This window comes from Heliangelus exortis, chromosome 2 (assembly GCF_036169615.1).
Source record: "Heliangelus exortis chromosome 2, bHelExo1.hap1, whole genome shotgun sequence".
Lineage (NCBI taxonomy): Eukaryota > Metazoa > Chordata > Aves > Apodiformes > Trochilidae > Heliangelus > Heliangelus exortis.
The window spans coordinates 80,758,077-80,778,529 of NC_092423.1; the positions used below are offsets into that span (position 1 = coordinate 80,758,077).

General features: G+C 41.0%; 1 protein-coding gene across 2 annotated transcripts; it reads right to left on the reverse strand.

Moving 5' to 3' along the window:
* Positions 1-4,701: 4,701 nt before the first annotated feature.
* Positions 4,702-20,358, reverse strand: SRD5A1 (steroid 5 alpha-reductase 1). 2 transcript variants are annotated; one of them, XM_071736717.1, is made up of 5 exons: positions 19,852-20,358; positions 17,517-17,683; positions 13,066-13,167; positions 10,718-10,868; positions 4,702-6,101 (listed from the first exon to the last, which is right to left on the reverse strand). In XM_071736717.1, the coding sequence occupies exons 1-5, from the start codon at positions 20,256-20,258 to the stop codon at positions 6,035-6,037; spliced, it is 894 nt and encodes a 297-aa protein (XP_071592818.1). In that variant the 5' UTR covers positions 20,259-20,358; the 3' UTR covers positions 4,702-6,034. The 2 variants fall into 2 exon arrangements, with proteins under 2 accessions (XP_071592818.1, XP_071592817.1); XM_071736716.1 differs by lacking the exon at positions 19,852-20,358 and adding an exon at positions 17,926-18,047 and having other exon boundaries at positions 5,232-6,101.
* Between the last annotated feature and the right edge of the window lie 95 nt (positions 20,359-20,453).

Consider the following 20,453-nt stretch of genomic DNA (forward strand, 5'->3'; position numbering starts at 1 on the left):
AGCCTACGATGAAGACCATGGAGAGGAAGGCTGTTACTCTGCAGCCCGTGGAGGTCCACAGTGGAGCAGATCCCCACCTGCAGTCTGTGGAGCACTGCAGGCCTGAAACAGGCTGTGATCCTGTGGGAAGCCCATGGTGGAGCAATTACCTGGCAGACCTGTGGCCCCATGAGGAGAGGAGCCCAGGCTGGAGCAGGTTTGGTGGCAGGAGTTGTGTCCCTGTGAGGGACACGTGCTGCAGTCTGCTCCTAAAGGACTGCACTCCATGGTAAGGATTCATGTTGGAGGAGCTCATGGAGGACTGCCTCCTGGGGGAGGGGATCCATGTTGGAGCAGGGGAAGAGTGCAAGTTCTGATTTCTGTTATCTGTTCTTTTTAATTATCTTGTTCTTCCTTTTGATCAGCAGAAAGTTAAATTCCTTTTATCCAAGTTGAGTCTGTTGTGCCTGTGACAGTAATCGGTGAATGATCTCTCCCTGTCCTGAACCCACAAGCCCTTCATCATATTTACTCTCCCCTGTACAGCTGAGGAGAGAAGTGACAGAGTAGCTTTGGGGAGTACCTAGTGTCCAACCAGGGTCAACTGACCATAAACTTGCATAAATATTTGCCTAATCAGGAGCAAATAAAATTAATGAGAAAAATTAATAGCAACAGGAATTGTGTTTTATAAAAAGCTCCTACGTTAGAGGAAGTTACAACACAATAGAAAAAAGATTGAACAGGTTAAAGGAAAAAACCAGGTAATTTTAACCAAGATTTTAAGGACGGCAAATCAGCAAAAGCAGGGAGCTGCAGACTAATTTACAGGTGAAAGAGAAATTGGCTGAAGAAACTCCAGCAGTAGCCACATGGTGTCTAATGAGGCCCCCAGACCTCAGTGAGCAAAGGAAATAAATTTAGAACTGAGAGATAACATATCATGGGTACAGCAATTTTGAATTGAATGTGACTTTTTATATCTAGTTTTATTAGAATGTGGACTGTTAAAAAACAAAACAAAGAAAGGTAAGTTACAAGTTAAAAAAAACAAAATAGATAAAAATCTACCTCAGCAGACTTATCTAACTAGAGACAGAAAGTTCAGTTTCACAAGCATGTTATTTTTTTCTGGTGAGATTTGGGGGATCAGATGTTCTGGGTTGATGTGGTGACCTTAGGCAGAAGTGGGGCTGGATGTTTTGGAGCTGGGGCAGCTTTCAGCAGCTTCTTACAGGGCTCCCAGGGGGGGCTGATGTTGAGGCCATCAGTGACAATGGATGCACCTCTGCAACTCATATATTCAAGAAGGGGGAAATGAGTGCTGTAAGACCTCAAGGCAGAAGAGGAGGAGGGAACAATACCAAGGAAGAGAGCAATACCAGAGATGAGAACAATGTGGGAGCAGAGATACAAAGGTCAGTGAAGAAGGAGGGGGAGAAGGTGCCTGAATGGAGATTTTTCCCTCCATCCCATGATGAGACGACAGCCCATCTCCCAGCAGCCCATGGAGGAGCAGTCCCTGAAGGACCACGGTGGAGCAGATGTGGACCTGCACCCTCAATTCAATAAGTACAGGGAACTTCTTGAAAGAGTCCAGCACAGAGCCTCCAAGATGACTAAGAGAGTGGAACATCTCCCTTATGAGGAAAGGCTGAGAGAACTGGGTCTCTTCAGCTTGGAGGAGATTGAAGGAAACTGCAGCAAACAGAACACTTGGAGGGGTGGGGGGAGGCATAGCTGGAAGTGCCTCTATCACAATTATATAGATATGGTTTCAAAAGGTTGGATTTCAACCTAAGGTTGCATTTCAAGTGCAGCAGCCAGTAGGACACAATAATAGCAGCTACCTCGGGTATTTTCTGCTAGCTCACGTTGGATGTTATGTCCTTTAATTAGCCTTGGTAGTGCTGCTCAACTTCTGAACCCTGCTTTATGGATACAATCACACAGCTCTTTCGTTTCTGGCAGAAGTTTATATCAAAGTTTTTCCTGGTTTTCCCTTTCAGTTGCCCATCAGAAATGGAGCATTCTCTCCTAGAACAGCTGGAATATATGGCTGCACTATTGCTCCCTCCTTGGAAACATCCATCCATGTCCTCTCAGAAACTAAGACACACAGGTGGACACATTAAAAAAAATAAAACCAAAAATTAAAAATAATAATAATAATAAAAAGGCTTCAACTAATAAGGGGCAGGGACAAACAACATCACTGCAATGCTCTTGCTAGCACACTGGTAATGCATCATGCCAAGGCATTATACCAAATGTACCAATTGTCACAGAGGTATTCTTTCATCTCTGTGAATAAACAACCTATTGCTTCCACCATACACTTTTACACAACAAAACATAATGTATTGGTTTTGCTTTCAAAACACACATGGTAAATCAAGCAAGGGACCTATACAAGACATGTTTTTTAAGAGGCTAAAAGCAAGTTTTAGTTGTGTAACTCTCTCAGATGCAAACTTTGTTTTCAGCATACCTTTCCAGTTGTCTTGCAACAGCAATGTCCAGGTGTTTTTGTGTGGAGACACATAAGCTGATAGATTGTACCAGCACTGGAAAGAGTGATACAATTTTACTCAGAGGCCCCTTTTCCTCACATAGGTGGCATGTATTTGTGAAAGGCTTCCCCAAGAAGTGCAACAATTATTGGTAAAACTTAGTAGCATAGAACAGGCTAGGACATTCACACACTAATACTATTAATTTCTTTAAATTAACAGAAAGGTGTGTTCAAGGTGGTTTTGTTTTTCCCAAATAGGCTGTAAAAACTCTGTGGCAGGCACTCAGGATTTCTTTCCTGCTGAAAGCATACAAGTTTATGTGACAAGTCATTTGCACATTCTCTTCATTTCTCAGGCAATATGCTGCTGAACCACAATTAAAATAGTTGAAACAGCAGGTGTTAAAGTTGTTCCAATTGAAAAGTTCACCATGACTTAGCAGGAGAAAAGGAAATCAAACAGGTAGCCTCTGCTTCTGTTAATCTTTGCTCTAAATGCAAGTGCAGGGCATCTCAGCTAGGTACTTTGTTTTACATTCTTAATTATGCATCACTACACAAATTTATCTTGTGAATTTTAACAACTTCTTTTTTGAGTGCATCTCAAGTTCAGATATGCATTTAAGTTACTCTAATGCAACCTTAATTTTACAGCACTGAAGATCTCATTCAGGATAGTGAAATTGCTAGTACAAAAGTCTGTCAACCTCCACCAGGTATAGCAAGGATTAATAACAAAAAAACCACAAAAGTGTTCCAGCAAGACTCTGCAAACTGTATTGTATTAGTATGGGATTTTTAGGAAAGCTAGTGACATAGGAATAGAAGTGTCTGTTAAAAATTGCTATAGAAATTGTATCAAATAGCAAGCATACATGTTTTCTCCTTCTGGAAAAGGCAGAACATAGTTCATTTTCACAGTATGTATATGATAAAAAACTTTTTAGTATCAGATATTTTCTAACAGAAAAAAACCTGTCAAAGCTTCTGAAACGGAAATGGAGCATGAGTAAAGTATGGCAAATAAATGAGGATACTGTTTAAACAAAAAGCAAGTTTAGCATTTGATCAAACTGATCATATGCTTTCCATCAACTTACCTTGGTCCTGAAATCCAAGAATTGTAATATCATTTAGGTTGGAAAAGATATCCAAGATCAAATCCAGCTGTTAACCCAGCATTGCCAAATCCACCACTAAACCATGTCCCTAAGCACCACATCTACTTGTCTTTTAAATGCCTCCAAGGACAGTGACTCAACCACTTCCCTGGACAGCCCGTTCCAGGGCCTGACCATGCTTTCTGTTGAGCAATTTTTCCTAACATCCGGTCTAAACCACCTCTGGCACAACTTAATCCCATTTCCTCTTGTTCTATCACTTGTTACTAGGAAGAAGAGACTGGCACCTATCTCACTACAGCCTCCTTTCAGAGAGTGGCAAGGTCTTCCCCTCAGCCTCCTTTTGTTTAGATTAAACCACCTATTACCTTGGGCATTCCTCACAGGACTTGTTCTTGGATGAACTGTCTCAAATTGATTCTGTACTTAAGAAAGGTTCCATCAGTATAATGAAATTATAAAATCATAAAAATTCAAGAAACAAATAAAATTTTTGAGAATCAAGTAATGACAGGCGTTCAGAGCAATGGGAATTCCTATGCTCTCTTAAAGCTGGACATTGACTGAGAGCAGGACTGGTTCCCTGAGTCAACATGATGAAGGGCAACCAGCAGTCCAAAGGCTTAGCTGTAGGAGTGTATCATCACTGCAGGACTGCCACTTTCTCCCCCTCCTTCCCTTGCTATTTTAATCAATAATGATATATATACACTTTTTTTTTTTTTTTTTTTTTTTTTTTTTTTTTTTTTTTTTTTTTTACACTTATTTACACTACTGAATAAATCCCTAGTGAAATCCAAGAAGAAGAAACAACCGTTAAGCAGAAGCTTGGGTCACAAAGTCCTTTTTCCTGAATATGCTTTTTTAAAACTAATACCTAAAATTTTAAAGGTAAATTTGATCAGATATATCGAGTACTATACTAGTGTATTCATCAGCAAAGAAAGAATGTTGAGGTTTAGACAAAGTTTACTGAAATACCACACTGGAAAATTCAGCATCTGTCCAAATGATATTATCCATTTGTTTTGAACAACATAACCCAACATACACAGTGTAAACAGATCAGAAGACACTTGCCAAAAGTTTTATTTCCATTAATTTTCAAAGTTTATTAACAGAAGAGTTTTGGGGTTTTGTGGTAAGGCTGCTTTGTTTGGTGGGTTTTTTGGAGATGGGAGATGGTAATAGGAGAGGTTGTTTTTTAAAAATCATTATTTCACTGTTGGTTTGGAATTTTTAATTTTTTTGGGTGGGGGGGAGGAGGGGTTTGTTTTGGTTTGGTTTTTTAAGTTTTCTGAAGAATTTTAGATTTTTTTCAGCAATCCTAAAAATTTCTTTAATATTACAAGCACGCAAAGGAGAGATATGCCTGAAACTCAAAAGTATGTCTGGAATCCCCTCACATTTTCAAAAACTTTTTTGGAGCCCTCTGGGAGAAAAATGTAGGGGTATGAGAACAGTCATTAATAAAATGAGCAGCACTAAAAAACCCCAGCATTTTTAAATATAAAATCATCTAGACCATTACCAATAGAAGGAAGGCACTTCTTTTTTTTTTTTTTTAACAGCATAGTAAGAATTTTGTAAAAATCTTAAGGATTTTTTTTATAAGTTAAGATAGAAAACATTACACAATTGTTAACAGTGCTAGAACTGGCTTAAGTATCCCAAATAGTTATTCCTTCCAAAAATAATGTTGAGTGAGAAAACACATGATGAATATTGAGATAGTTCCCAGATTTCAGAGGTAGATGAAAATCTTAATCTATTATTTGGGAAAGGTAGCAGTAAAGCAGTTGGTGTAAATGGTATAAAATACTATCTAGAGTGTTCATAAGTGTAAGAGTGCAAAGAGAAGGAAGAGGAATAACACTGTCTCTCACCTGACAGTGACTATATTTGTCTAATATCCTTGGTCTGCATCATAATCAGTTCTCCTGGAAATCCAGGTGAGGGAAGAGAGGATTAGGAAAGCAAGGAAAAGATCAACCCGTTTGTATTATGCAGGCAAAGAATAACAGCAGAACACACCATCCAGCTGCAACGAGGGCAATTGGGGTCATGGTACAACCCTCAGGACAGTGTGACCAGGTCAAGTGGAAGCAGCAGAAACCTGCAGAGGCAGAAGAGGAAGTACCAGAAGTCCCATAGAGTACTTCCCATGATGAGAATCCAGATGTATTGCATAATGTATTCATGATGGTGCTCCGCTGCTGGAAAAGCATTTTTGTTCCTCTTCACCACATCCATTAGATTCTGAATTTTCATTAAAAGGAAAAGCAGTAACTAAAAGCAGCACTGATGCAAAGGCTTTGCCACAGTGATGATCAGAGTAGGTTGTTAAGATGCCAACACCTGTGAGGTGTTAGCTATTACAACAGGGCCACCACTTCAAATGCAGTGTTAGAAGCACAGTTCAGTAAATAAATGGGATCACAATTTTTCGGTTCTTGGGGTAGTCTTTAAACTTCTCAAGGTACCATCTGAAAAACAGAGACAGAAATCTAATGAGTATTGAGTCTGAAGTGATTGTACAATGTGCTCAATTTAATCCATATGTTTTCTGGCTAAAAAACAGAAAAATGGCTTTGTAACCTTGTCTGGGTAGAAAACCATCATATACCACGTTAATCCTAATAACATCTAATCACAAAACAAAGTTACTACTGCCTGCAATGGGAAATCAAACTGACAGAGGTGGTAAGAGCAGTCAGGGAAGGAAAAGACCATTGTTAAAAAACATACATATTCTGAGTATTTGCATTTTACAAGTAGAGGGGGGAAGAAACCAAAAACATTAGAGGGGATAACATGTCAAATTGCATAATGACTTCATGTGGAAGCAAGGGATACTTCACATATGGGAACAACAATCCTTTTCAGATAAAAACACGTTCAGTTAGTCAGGATTTGGATAATCAAACTGAATGAGACAAAGATTACACTAGCCTGACTGCTGATTCCCCTCAAAAATCATCACTATTTTCAAATACAGACAATTTTAAAAGAATAAATGCATAGCACTACTAAATGTTATTATTTGTCTGTCCGCCTTATACAACACAGACATTTACTCTTGTTTTAAAATATTTATTCCTCTGCTCCTTGAACATAAAAACCAAAACATTCACTTCATCTGAGCTCCTTAGAGATGCAGGTATTCATATTATTAATGACCAATTGCAGGGTCAAAGCTAGAATAAGCAGAAAACAAAACATGCAACTCATGGTAACTTGTAGCTGTGGAATACCAGCATTATACTATTTATCCTTTCCAGTAATTTTTTAAGGTTTTCAAACTAAACATACTACTCCAAAATATCTCTTAATTTACATGGATTTTCTATTTTTATTTGGGGTTTTTGTTTTCTGCACCCCTTCCATTTTTGTGCATTTTTCCTGTAGTGCAAATTACTTCCTTTAACAATATTCACATAACACTCCATAAATCAAGAATCTCTGAAAAAGCACTGTCAAGGATTAAAACAGGTGGAAACCTACCATGGAGTTTGAACCTGAAGAACATAATATACAAGGAGAGGCTAAGGAACCTGGCTTTGCTTAGTCTGGTGAGGAAGAGACAAAGGGGCACCAGTTATTGTTGCCTACAGGTACTGAAAGAGTTATTTAAGACAATGGAGCAAAATTATGAATGAAATGCAAACCCTTGCAGCTGGAATGCAATGGCTCTCTGCAAAAGTCCAGACTAGACACTGAGTGGCCAGATAGCAGCTCTGCACAAAAGGATATGGATATCCTGGTGGACAAGTTGGACATGAGTCCAGTAATGGATCACTGCAATGATGAAGGCTAAACAAGCACAGAGCCACAAGTCTCAAGTCTATGGAAGTGTTTATTCTCCACTTTTCAGCCATCAAGAGCTTGTGTTTGCATTAATGCCTCCAGCTTTCATCTTCCTGTACACCAGAAATGTCCACAAACTGGAGAAGTACCAAGAGATGGTCATTAAGAGAACCACATAGCTGGAAAAGCTATTTATATATAATTCATAAGAGGAGACATTCACATAATCACCTTGTTTGGAAGGCACCTTCAAGATCATCAGATCCAACCATTTGCCTAACACTAAGACCTTAATGAAGCCATAATCCTAAGCACTATGTCTATATGACTCTTAAATACTTCCAGGAATGGTGATGCCACCACTGCTCTGGGCAGCCTGTTTCAATGTGCAGCCTGTTTCAACCCTTTCAGTGAAGAATTTTTTCCTCAAATCCAATCTAAACCTCCCCTGGCACAACTTAAGCCTATTACTTGTCCTGTCACTTGTAGCTTCATTTCACAGACTGATCCCTCCCCTCTTTACAACCTTCTTTCAGGTCATTGTAGAGAGCAGTAAGGTGTCCTCTCAGCCTCCTCTTTTCCAGGGTAATCAACCCCAGCTCCTTCAGCTGCTCCTTGTTATACTTGTGCTCCAAACCCTTCATCAGCTTTGTTGCCCTTCTTTGGACACACTTAAGTAGCTCAATGTCCTTTCTGTAGTAAGGGGCCCAAAACTGCACAGTACTCATGGTGTGGCCTCACCAGTGCAGAGTGCAGGGGCAAGATCACCTCCCTGCTCCTGCTGGTCACACTATGCCTTACACAAGCCAAAATGTGATTGACCCTCTTGGCCACCTGGGCACACTGCTGGCTCATGTTCAGCTTGCCTGATAATCAACACCCCCAGCTTCCTCTCTGCTGGGCAGCTCTCCAGACACTCCTCTCCAAGCCTGTAGTGCTGGTGGGGGCTGTTGTGCCCAAAGCACTGTACCTGACATTTGCCCCCATTGTAACTCATGTAATTGGCATTGGCCCATCGATCAAGCCTGTCTAAAACCCTCTGTGGAGCCTCCCTACCCTCCAGCAGATCAACACGTCCACTCAGCTTAGTGTCATCTGCAAACTCACTAAGAGTAAATTGATAAATCCAGGTCATTGATAAAGATTTTCAATGGGAGTGGCCCAGTACTGAGCTCTGAAGGATGCCCGATGCTCTGAAGGCTGCTCGTGACTGGCCACCAGTGGATTTAACACCATTGACCACAACTCCCTGGGTCCAACTATCCAACCAGTTTTTAACCCAGTAAAGCACATGCCCACCCAAGCCTTGAGCTGCCAGCTACTCCAAGAAAGAGTTTCTGGCTGTTTCTCCAGGGAAACAGTGACAAATGCCATACTAAAGCCAAGACAGACAGTAGGTCACCTTGTCACAAAAGGAGATCAGGTTTGTCAAATAGGTTCTGCCTTTCATAAACCCATGCTGATTGGGCCTGATCACCTGGTTTTCCTGCAAGTGCTGTATAATGTACTCAGGATGATCTGCTCCATCAGCCACCCCAGCACTGAAGTCAAACTGAAAGCCTGTAATTTCCCAGATTACCCTTCCATCCCTTCTTATATACGGGTGTTTACATTGGCTGACTTCCAACCTGTTGCTACCTCCCCGGTCAGCCAGGACTGCTCATAAATGAGAGGAAGTGGGTTGGTAAGCACCCCCACCAGCTCTCTCAGCACCCTTGGGTGTAGCCCATCTGGTCCCCTAGGCTGGTGTATATTTATCTGGTGCAGCAGATCACTGACCACCTCCTCCAGCATTGTGGGACAGACATTCAGCTACCCATCTCCTAGCTTGAGGGACTGAATGCCCTCACTACCATCTCAGTACCATGGCATTAAGCACCTCCACCTTTCCCTCACCCCTTGCTGACATGTTTCCTCCTGCATCTAATAGGGGATGGAGGCTCTCCCTGGTCTTTCTTTGAGGGAACCAGCCTTGTTCAGTCTGGAAAAGAAGTTGAGACAGATCTGATTCCAGCATTCCACTACCTACAGCGGTATGAGAGAGAAGGCCGAGGCCATTCCTGCACAGCAAGTAGACAAATGGCAGGGGATAAGAGTTAACACATGGAAAATTCCAACATCAAGATAAAAAAAAACAACCTTTTCCCACATAAGAATGAGAAAAATCCTGTTCCAGTGCTTTGTCACAGATGTGCTGAAACCTCCACCCTTGTAGACAAGCAGAACTCAACTGGATGAAGCCTTAGGCAACCAGGTAGAGCCCTGCAGTTAGCCCTGGTTGGAGCAGGTCACACCAGATGATTTGACAACCTGCAGAAGTCCTCCTGACCCAAGGCATTCTGTGACTCTGCTCAATAATAGCAGGTGGTAAAACAAAAAAATAGTCATGGGCAACAGGCTTGGAAAGTTCAGGTTAGATAGTAGAAAAAAACTTGTTCACTTAGAGGATAATACAGATCTGGAACACCCTACAATGAAGAGGCAAGTAAACCTGCATTTCTGGAGATTTTCAAGACTCCACTAGACACAGGCTGCCCTAATGGACTGTTAGCAATGGCATTTTTTTTCAGCCTTTTTCTTCCATAAATTCATGTTTATTTCCTCTTATGACACTAGGTTCCAGCATGAGAACCAAAGCAGGAAGATCAAAATAACAAAAAAAAAGATTAGTATATTAAAATTATTTTAGAACTGTGTTCCTTAAAGAGAATCTATTGAAAAAAACAAATATTCTCAAACTATGATCCTTCTGTTAGCAGAAAAGTCCCATTATGACTACAGTACGTTAGCAGTCACAATGTTTAATTACAAAGCAAAAACTTTATTTAATATCATCTACCAGAACTGTTTTCATATTGTCTGTACACTTGACTACAGACAGTATGATATAGACCTGACTACAAAATGTGCCTGTTACAGAAGGCTTGAGTGATTTTGGAAATTTTGTTGTAACAGACACAAGTTTGAGCTGCAAGAGAAGTATAGTATATGATCAATGAACACAATTTTTTCCAAACTCATCTACAATCTCTCGAGATCCAGGATTAACTACATTAATTTAAACATTAATTTGACCACCTCATTGTACATTGTGTGTGTTTATGCAGAGTACTCTCCCACTGAAATTCTGCAGTGCTTGATTCTGCTCAGAGTATTCTCTATCATATTCTCCATGGCAGTAGCTGAGTCTTCCACAAGACTTGCTCTGCAACATCCCTATGGGATGAGACATAATTTGTGAAATGGAAATGAAGTGTGGCATAGAGACTAAAGAAATTATAAGACAAATACTTACTGGTGGTGTTGTTTAGCCCTTGAACTCAAGATGAAAAGCGTGCACACTGCAAATGCAAGGCTTTCAATGGTGCAGCAGGCAAGGGCAAACCCAAACCATTCCAGGATCTCTCCAAAAAAGTTGGCTCCACTGACATACTCAAACATTCCTCCTGAAAGTTGGATAGAGTTATTTTAAAAGCCCCTTAAAATCATCAATGCTGTCTCTTACAGTAAGTCAAATTAGAGCTCTAGCATCAAAGTCTGTATTTAATTTTTAAAGGCAGAGGAGGCAGTGCTTTTCAGTCCAAGTTGTACTATGGAGAATCGCTTCAGATCTCATTCTAAGGAAAACCTTCAATTTTTTGTCTTTAAATCACAGAAGAGCAGATTTACTACTATCAGGTTTGAGTTCAGTCCTCTGTAAATTATTATGCAACAATGATATCAAACTGTCTCAATCATAAAATAAAATTTTTTAAAATATGTAAAAATAGAAAAAATGCTCTCTTTTAAGAGTCCCAGAAAATACTCATAAGATTAGTTAGCATGCAATGTTTAATTTAAGGATTTCAGTAATTAAGTCAACTACAGAGAATACTATTAGTATGAATTAAAGTTCCAAATTTATTCTCTGCATTGCACTTTTGTTCTCACCCCTCCATCAGGTCTGCTGCCTCAGCCCTGGCACTCAGTGAAAGAAGTAATTAGCAGTCCATTTTAAATTTGCTTTGCAGCCAATTACACATAAACAATCAGTACACACCTGCTGGGAATTTTATAGAATAGGACCTTTAACCCTAATTCCAAAGTTTGTGTACAAACTGATAACATCTCAGTATATGTTTTACCAGTGGGACTAAAACAAGTATTTGCCAAGCGTAATAAAGGACATATTTTGACTTTGCCTTAATTACTTCACTTTTGTGACACGAGAAGCAGAATTATAGTACTTAAATTGGATAAGCAATATCAAAAAACCCAAACACCAACAGCAAAAAACCAAAAAAACCCAGCTCCTCCTGATTGTGCAACATATAACTTATTTCCTTCCCAATATTTTTTGAACACTGAATATAGCCCAGTATGTTCATATTAATTTTTCACATGGGCACTTGGACTTACACCTTTTTTTCAAATTACTGTCTTGGTGAGAAAGAAGTTTTCTGCCACACACACACACACACACACACACACACACGCACACACATATATATATATATATATCTTCCAGCTTTATTTAAAAATCTCATTCAAAACTAAAAGTGAGTAACAACTAAATGAAACACTTAGAGAAAGGTCAGAATTCAGAGGTAACCATTATTTTTCTGCTCTCACAGAGTGTAATATGCCTGGGAGAGTCTAATGTTTCCAAAAGTGTCAACAAAGCTTAACACCTCAATAGTCTTCCTAAGAAGTCCTTTCATATTCTCCATTTTCTCATGAAGGACAGAATTTATAATGCCTGACTTCCTCTGGACTTCTGCACTTCCCTTAGAGCAATAGTTGTTCCCTCTGATTACCCAAGATCCCTCCTTCTTCACACATGGGACAACACAAGATAAGCCAGCCCCACACAGCTGCAGAGTACTTCCCCTTCTGCCCCCACACTGGGATGACATTTTAGATCTCTTTTCTCCACCTGCCTGGTGATTCTCATAAAACCTATGGAATGTTGTGTTGCATTTTTACCACTTTTTAAAAATATAGTCAAAGTTGGCCAAAAAATTAACACTCACATAAGCCACGTAATATCACGAAACAGATCCCTTGCAATACTTGGGCTATGAGAAACAATAATTAAGATATTTCCCACACTATGAAATTACTTATTGAGGTAGGCAACTGCTATTTCCAGATTCCTCTAATATAATAAATTACTATGTTCCCTATCATACACCAAACTTTAGAAAGTCATCTTTACACAGAATCATTTTAGGTCAGAAGGGACCTTCTGAGATCACCTAGTCCAACTTCCCAAGGCCAAGTAGGGTCAGCTAGACCAGGTTGCCCAGGACCATGTCTAGTCAAGTTTTGAGTATCTCTACACTTGGAAACTCCAGCACCTCTCTGGGCAACCTCTTCCAGTGTCTGACCACCTTTACAGAAAAAAAAAAAAACCAAAAAAAAAACATGTTCAGATGTAATTTCATGTCTTTTTATTTTGTTCTCAGTGCCTCTGGACCTGTCACTGAACACCACTAAGACCCAGACTCCCTCTTCTTAATTTCCCCCCATCATGTATTTATTAACACTGATAAGATCTCCCTCAGCCTCCTGTTGGCTCAAAGTCCCAGCTCTCTCCACCTCTCCACATACAAGAGGTAGGGCTTATTTTGCTATACAGACTTCTGTAACATTTTTACTCACCTCTTGGTATCTTGTAACCAGTTTCGCCTGGTTTTCTCAAATTTCTGAGAATATGATCAGAATGAATATTGATTGCCATGCCAACCAACCACCCTATAAAACCTAAAGAGAAATATTCAGAACACAACCTTTAATACTGTGAGCCAAAGTGCTTTTTTAGAAAACAGCCTACAGCCATATAACACATATTGGGCATTTTATCTCAAAGCAGTAGCAATGTAAGCAGTATAAGCAATTCTGGTGACATCCTGCACAATCCCAGTCCCACGTGCTGCTCTTCAGTCAGCAGAGCTCACAGTAATCAACAGATCTCTACATAAGAATAAACTTTAGAGTACTACTCCTATGTTGCTAGACTTACCAAAATGTATACAGATGTAGTGTGCATATTTCCTTAACTTGCACATAAAAAACCCAAAACATTAAAATTTTAAACACTAAAACAGCCTCTCATTCCTGCCAGAAGAGCACATCTTGGTCATCATCCCATTCCTGCCCCTCTTTTTTTTATTTTACTGACAATATACCAGTTTCCACAGTAGACTTCTGTGTTGTAAAAAGAATAAATTTTGAAGGAATGTATGCACCATTTACTTGTGTCATTCAGCAAAATGCTTTAGCCATTTAAACCAGTTTTTCATAGAAACTGAGATTACTGTTACATTCTTATTTGTGTCTTGTTGACATAATTGCATGGGATAAATCATAAGGAATTTAGGATTGAAATTCACTATTTTCACCCTTACAATCTGAGTCTTCTGCTACATGAAACCTGTATTAACTTCCTTTGAAGGCAGCATTCCTTATTCCTAGGACCAGACTTGGGTTTTGAGATTAATCTGTTGGACAGTTTAAAATCCACCTCCAAAGTAACAGATTTTTATTTAAATTAGTGAAAAAATGCCAGTAATGTGCTTCTAGAGCAAAGTCACTTCACAAGTCAGATAAAGTTTTGCCTTTCTACATCCATAACTTGAGTCTTTCAGAAGGTTCTTGTTCAGTACAGAGAAATGCAGTAGGATGACCATCTCAAAGACACATAAAGTGGATATCCAGATGTGTAAACACGTCTGTTGCAAGGCTAGGAAGCTGCCAGAGCATATTGTACCAAGACTTCAGCTACATTTTGAAGTGAAGCTACAGATATAAGTAGACCTTGCCTCTCAAACAAGCTGCTTTTACCTAAAGGACCTATCACTCTGCTTCCAAATGGATTATGATGAAATAATTGCACTGCAGAAAAAAAGAGGTCTCTGTGTTAAAGATCCCTCCATATTTACCTATACAAATAAAAAAATGTTGTTTGATTAGCCTGTTACATTCTGCTGACATTAAAAAACTAGCATCAGGTTCACCCCTGTGAACAAGCATGTTTCTTAACTTTTTGATCATACAGCACAGTAAGTTTCCATTGGCAAGGTGTGCATATTGTATATGAAAGTGTCTTTTGAAGTAAAATTCTACCATAAACCTTTCAACTATAGAGACAATGTAACTGTATCATCATAAGATAGATTAAATCAATGTCATGAGGAATTCACAGACCAATTAGCATAATGACAACATTCAAAAACACAGGGTAAAAAACTCAAATGCTGTTGAATTCTATTTAGTAAAACTGATAGTTTTAACTCTTTTCCTTCAAAGGAGATCTCTACCCAGTGAATATTGAATCCACGCTGCATCCAGCAACAAAAATACTTTGTTTCTCTTAGCTTAGTAATTATGTACAAATTTGCTAACCGTCAGAGAAGATTGAGGCTACTTTGGAAAATAAGGCATGTTATTCATACAACTAAGAAAGTCGTTATTTCTACCTATTCGACAATTTGAAAATACATTTCTTAAAATGCAGAAACTACTTCTACTTAAATGTAAACAGTATTTCTACTATTTTACTTTAGAATTAGCATGAGGAAAAATCTATACTAAAAGTTAGTATAAGTTCTAGAAAGAATAGCAAATTTCTTCTTCAGGAGAGGAAATTTGAAACCCTTTGATTTCTCTGAAATGCCACCATAATTTTGGAGACTGTTACCTGTGTAGGTAAACATAGGCAACATCATGAGACTATTAAACTCAAGATCAGGATAAACATGAGGATTAAGGTCTAGGTTCATACTACAAGAGCACTTGCATAAGAAGGACATTTGGTCTACATTACCAAACCATGTAGTGCAATAGAAGAGCACACGTGCATTGTTGCACCAGTGCTCTTTTCACCCTCACCCATATAGAACCTCATGCAAAAAGACATACTCCTGTTCTGCAGGGTATTTCACAGTGGCAGAAAGTTAACTACTGCCTGGCTCACCTCCCTGCTCTGGTTTCAATACTCAGTGCAAGATGCTACAGAGCAACAGCAGGAGGCCCTTTCCTACAGCTGCACTGAAAGCGCCTGGTGGGCACTTCAAGAAAACCAATGCCTCAGCTCAGATTGTGCAGTTAGGCTTGCCAGGCAGGCACAGGATCTTCTAGAGCATCTTGATGCCTATAGATATTGGAAGAGATCCTGACTAACTCACATCCCTCAGTCACAAGACAATATCTAGACATGGACAACGCCCATGCTCTCTTCATGTCTCTTCTGTGTGGAGAGCAGAGGTGGCACCGTGTGCTCGGTTGCTGTACCGCCAGATAAAAAGCCCCACACAACAGACCAGGTGCTGTTGTTCCATCACCTGCACCTTCTGAATTACAGGTACTGCTCTGCTTTGCAGAGTTGCTGTGAAGGGAAGCTTTGATGCACAGATAGCCTAGGTCTAGGTCTAGGGTAACTCCCCACAGCCAACTCTACACAGGACAGCTCTATGAACAGATGCCACTGGTCTTCCCCACACACCGAGCTCTGCAAAAACCCTGAACATCAGGGAAGGTTCTGCTTTGTGTGACAGGGAGACCCAGGTACCTGGCAGTGAGGGGTCTCATGGGAGGCAGAGGGGGGACCACCAGGGAAAACATTTCTGCCCTTCCTGAAATACATGTTACATGAGGGGGAGGGAGAGGAGGTTCACAGCCATGGCAGAAATGGGGGAGAAAGCAATGGGGGGAGCAGCTCTAGGGACAGTACATCTGTGTGGGAGAAGCTGCCTGCCTGTAATATCTGTTTCCCAAGTAGCAGCCAAGCAGTGTGATTTTTGCAAGGAGCTAAGGTGTTAAGTTGTAACATGCAGTACCTGATTAATCACACCCCTTCGTTGTGCTTTGCATGGAGTAATGAAGAATTTATTGACAGTTCCTTATTCGGATTTTTTACAGCTCTGAGATGTTTTACAGTACTGAGATATGTTTTGATTAAGGTACTAAAGTAGAACACTAGAAAAAAGTCTGCATTGCATCAGTCTCCAACAGTTTTGATCAACAGACCTTTTCATCAGTTTTCTTGTTGTATCCAAGTTTGAGGAAACTGAGATTTCAGAGGTACCAAGAGAATTTCAAGTATGTTGAAGTGCCTAGCATCCACTAAAGTCATTCCTTTGTATCTCAATTTCTCATTTTTAGAGCACAAGTACTACTGCCTCCTAATCTTTGCAAGGTAATCTGTTGTGATTTAAATTAATCTAAAATTTAAATTTTTTAATTTAAATTTAAATCTTTCAGTCATGACAGCATCTAGCAGTGCCCTACTCTCATCTGCAATAAAAATATAATAAAGATAAAAAACTACTTATTCTGTCTGTACAAATTTCCTTGTAAAATTATACTATGTTTTTGACAGCAGGCAAAAGTAGATGCTTAGGTAAGAAAAAATAGGATAAAGACAATTCTTGGCCACTAAACATCTTATGCATATAATCATATGCATGGCTTCAAATATAAATGTAACCTCACTTCCTGATAGGAGTTTATGAATGATCAACCCCTCCACCCCTTCCTTGTGGGCTAGTTTTGTTCTTTGCCAAAAGCCACTCCTGTTACAAGGGTGGATGGGTTGCTGCATGTATGTATGAATATTTCAATGTCATAACATCAATGACTTTTGGCATTAGAAGTGGTATCTCAGTATTTAGCAGCTGCTCATACCAGATTTTTACTTCATTAATTAACTTAGTTTTGACTGTATATAAGCCTTCAGTACCCACAGCATCAAGAAACAAGGGATATCAATTTAATCTACATGTCATATGTAAAATCTGCCTTGTTTTTTCTCAACCTGTATGCTGATGGTTCCATTTAAGGCCTTGGGTTCCCATACCGAAAAAAATACATGATCCATATTTACTTTGGTGCTGAAAAACAGGTGATGACAGCCAGCTTATCTAGCAGTGCCATTGTGAAAAGAAGTGTCAGGCCACAGTTCTGAAATACAAAGGGTTAAAAGGCTTCCAGCTACAGCAAAAGAGACAATTCATTATGAGAACAGTTGTAAAACAGGAAGGAGGATATTATAAAATTATAGTGAAAAGTAAAAAGCTGTGAAGACAATGTCCTCACAACATGTTTTAACTCACCTGTAGTGAAACATGGATTTTTTAACCAGCCCGAAGGGTACTCTGCATAGTTGCTTAAGCTTCGGCCTTGCAAGTATCCATTGTAAACACAGAACAGAAGTGCTAGCACAAAAGTGAAAAATGGTGTGGGTTTTCCTTGCCGTATCAGAAGAGGAAATATGAGTGACCTACAGTGAGCAAGAAAATAAAAAACTTGTTGCACAGAGAAAAGATACCTCTCTTGTCTCAAACTGTAACCCATAGTCTACATTATCCCACTCTTCTCAGCAGAGCCTTTGATCCTGGTTCAGAAGGACAGTTATATTTGATTTAACACCTAAACATTAGTTTTGTTGCCTATTGGATTTAGGGGATCAGTCCCCTCTCCTCTTATGACACAAGTTTTGGAATACGTATCCAAAACAATTACTTTGCAAAGTGCAGTGAAGGCAACTGATGTTGAGCACAGCATATTTTCATCCTCCTTTGTTCCTAAATCCACAGAGATATCATCAAGCTTTCAGAAACAAGCCAGGTCACACAATCCCTACACCATATCCACCAGAACTTCCAGAGATGTGAGTCAGTCCCCTACACATGAACCCAACTGAGATCAGTTTCCTCCTTGCCCTAAAAAAAAAAAAAAAAAAAAAAAAAAAAAAAAAAAAAAAAAAAAAAAAAAAAAAAAAAAAAAAAAAAATCAATCACTTAAAAGCACAGATTGCTTTGCCTTGACAATCTTGATCTACACCCTGCTGTGATACCTGCTGAAGAGGTGACAAATCCACAAGTGCCATCTATTTAGGAAAGGAATTTTGATTGCTATCCCCCTGGATTACAAGAGTAAACAAACGAGCTCCAAACAAGAAAAGCAGGTGAAGGTTTTTGTGCTCTGTGTAACTAGCCAACTCCTAATCACTTATCAATTTAATTACAATCTAAAAGGATTTAGGAGGAGGATTACTGAAGCCTGAGAATTTTTCACGTTTTCCAGCCACTCAGGAGCTACTGCCTAACAGAAGCATTTCCAGAGGCAGCAAAAGCATAATAGCACTCAGAAAAGCGTAACAAATTAATTAATATGATTACTTAAAGCCCGCTACGTTACAACAAACAGAATTAGACAATGGAGACCTTTTTCAGTCCATGTTCACCTACAGAACAGCCCCTCAGACAGACACCAGCAATAAGCAACTGACAAAAAGAAACTGCAGCACAGCTCAGCTTTCTGTGCAACACCATGCCTTGCATTTCTAGCTTCTCCCAGCCAGATTCTCAGTTAGGTTCCATGCCAGAGCCAATCTCTTCACTCTTAAGAACATCAAAAAGGGACACTCAGGGGTTTGCAATCCAGTCACATCCCCCTCACCTGTGAGGATGTGGAATACCTCTGGACGGTCAGCAGCAACGGCCTCTTACAATAAGCACTGGAAAATAACTGCAGATCAGCTACATGGTCAGCTTAAAATTAGTCTGACAAATCTACTTCTGCTGAATTAGCACAGTGGCAAAATGACTTGTCCAGAGCTACCCAAGAATAGTCAGTTACTTGAAGAGAACACCAAAATCTCAGAGCCACAACTAAGTCCCCTTCTCCTTGAGTATCTTTACAAAGTATCCAAATGCCATTGACTACATGGGACACTCATCCCCAGCTTCTCCAGCGTTTTAATCAATCACTGAATACCCCGAGCTGGAAGAGACCATGAACATCGAGTCCAGCTCCTGAAAATAACGCTGTTGAAAGACATAATTAATTAGAAAATAGCTTGAACTACCTAATTGAAAAAACAGACACTGTTTCATAATATTAAAGTTGTTATATCAGCATCCCGAACTGAACTTTTCTTGTTGTAACACGCTGTCTTTAAGACTACCAAGTCAAGTCATTGCTTAAGCGGGTGTCATCAACAAGAGTTGCAGAACAGAAGATGCGGCACACGGAGATCACCTCCCTCTGCATTTTTAGGCAACTTTCCAAAGGTGCCCTAGCGCTCCACCAGAGCGACACAAAGCAGCAAGCGCCACATTGCTGCGATTGCTAGCTCAGATCTTGACAAATACGGAACGTCTCAATGCAGAGAAGCACAAAATACTTTAGTGATTATTATTTAAGACAATAATCGCTTGTTTAATATAATAGGCGTTACTTAGCAGCAGAACCTCAATTCCCGCAGCCAGGAGTTTCTATTCCGGATTGACCCTGACCTGCCACAGAACCGCTCTCTCCCGCCATCAGCATCCTCCCGCTTCTAGGGTAAACCCGAGCGGGAGCACCCGAAGGAATCCCCCCCCGTGCCAAGCACCCCAGCCCCGCCGGTGCTCGCCGACACCGCCCCCCACCCCCGGGCCGCACCTGTGCGCGTAGTGCAGGACGAAGCAGCCCAGCAGTACGCGGTTGGGCCAGGCGGCTGCAGCGGCCCCGCCACAGGCAGCCAGCCCCAGCGGGACGAGGAGGGAGGGCAGCTCCTGCAGCACCCATGCGGGGCGGGCGGGCAGCAGCCAGCCGAAGCGGCGGGAGGAGTAGCGGCCGTAGGGCATAGGGATGAAGCGGAGCAGCAGGGCGGAGGCGGCACCCAGCCCCACCAGCCCGTAGGAGAGGAGCTCCAGCAGCCGCCGCTCCTCCGGGCCCGACAGGCGCCGCCAGAACCCGCACACGACGCTGCCGCCACCGCCGAGCCCCATCCTGCCTGCGCCTGCCTCAGACCCAGCCTCAGCCTCAGACCCGGCCATCCGCCCGCGCACCCCACCGCCTCCATTCATCGCCCGGCCGGCGGCACGCCCACCGCCGCCGCCGCCCAATCGGTGCAGGGGCCGCGTCCCTTCCCCCGCCCCTCCCTCCTCCCGCCGGTTGGGGGGGAAGTCGCCCGCAGGCAACGGAAGTTCCGCCGGGGCGGCGACGGCTGAGGCGGAGGCGGCGGAGGGGGAGGTGGCAGCGGCGGTGGTGGGACGTGACGC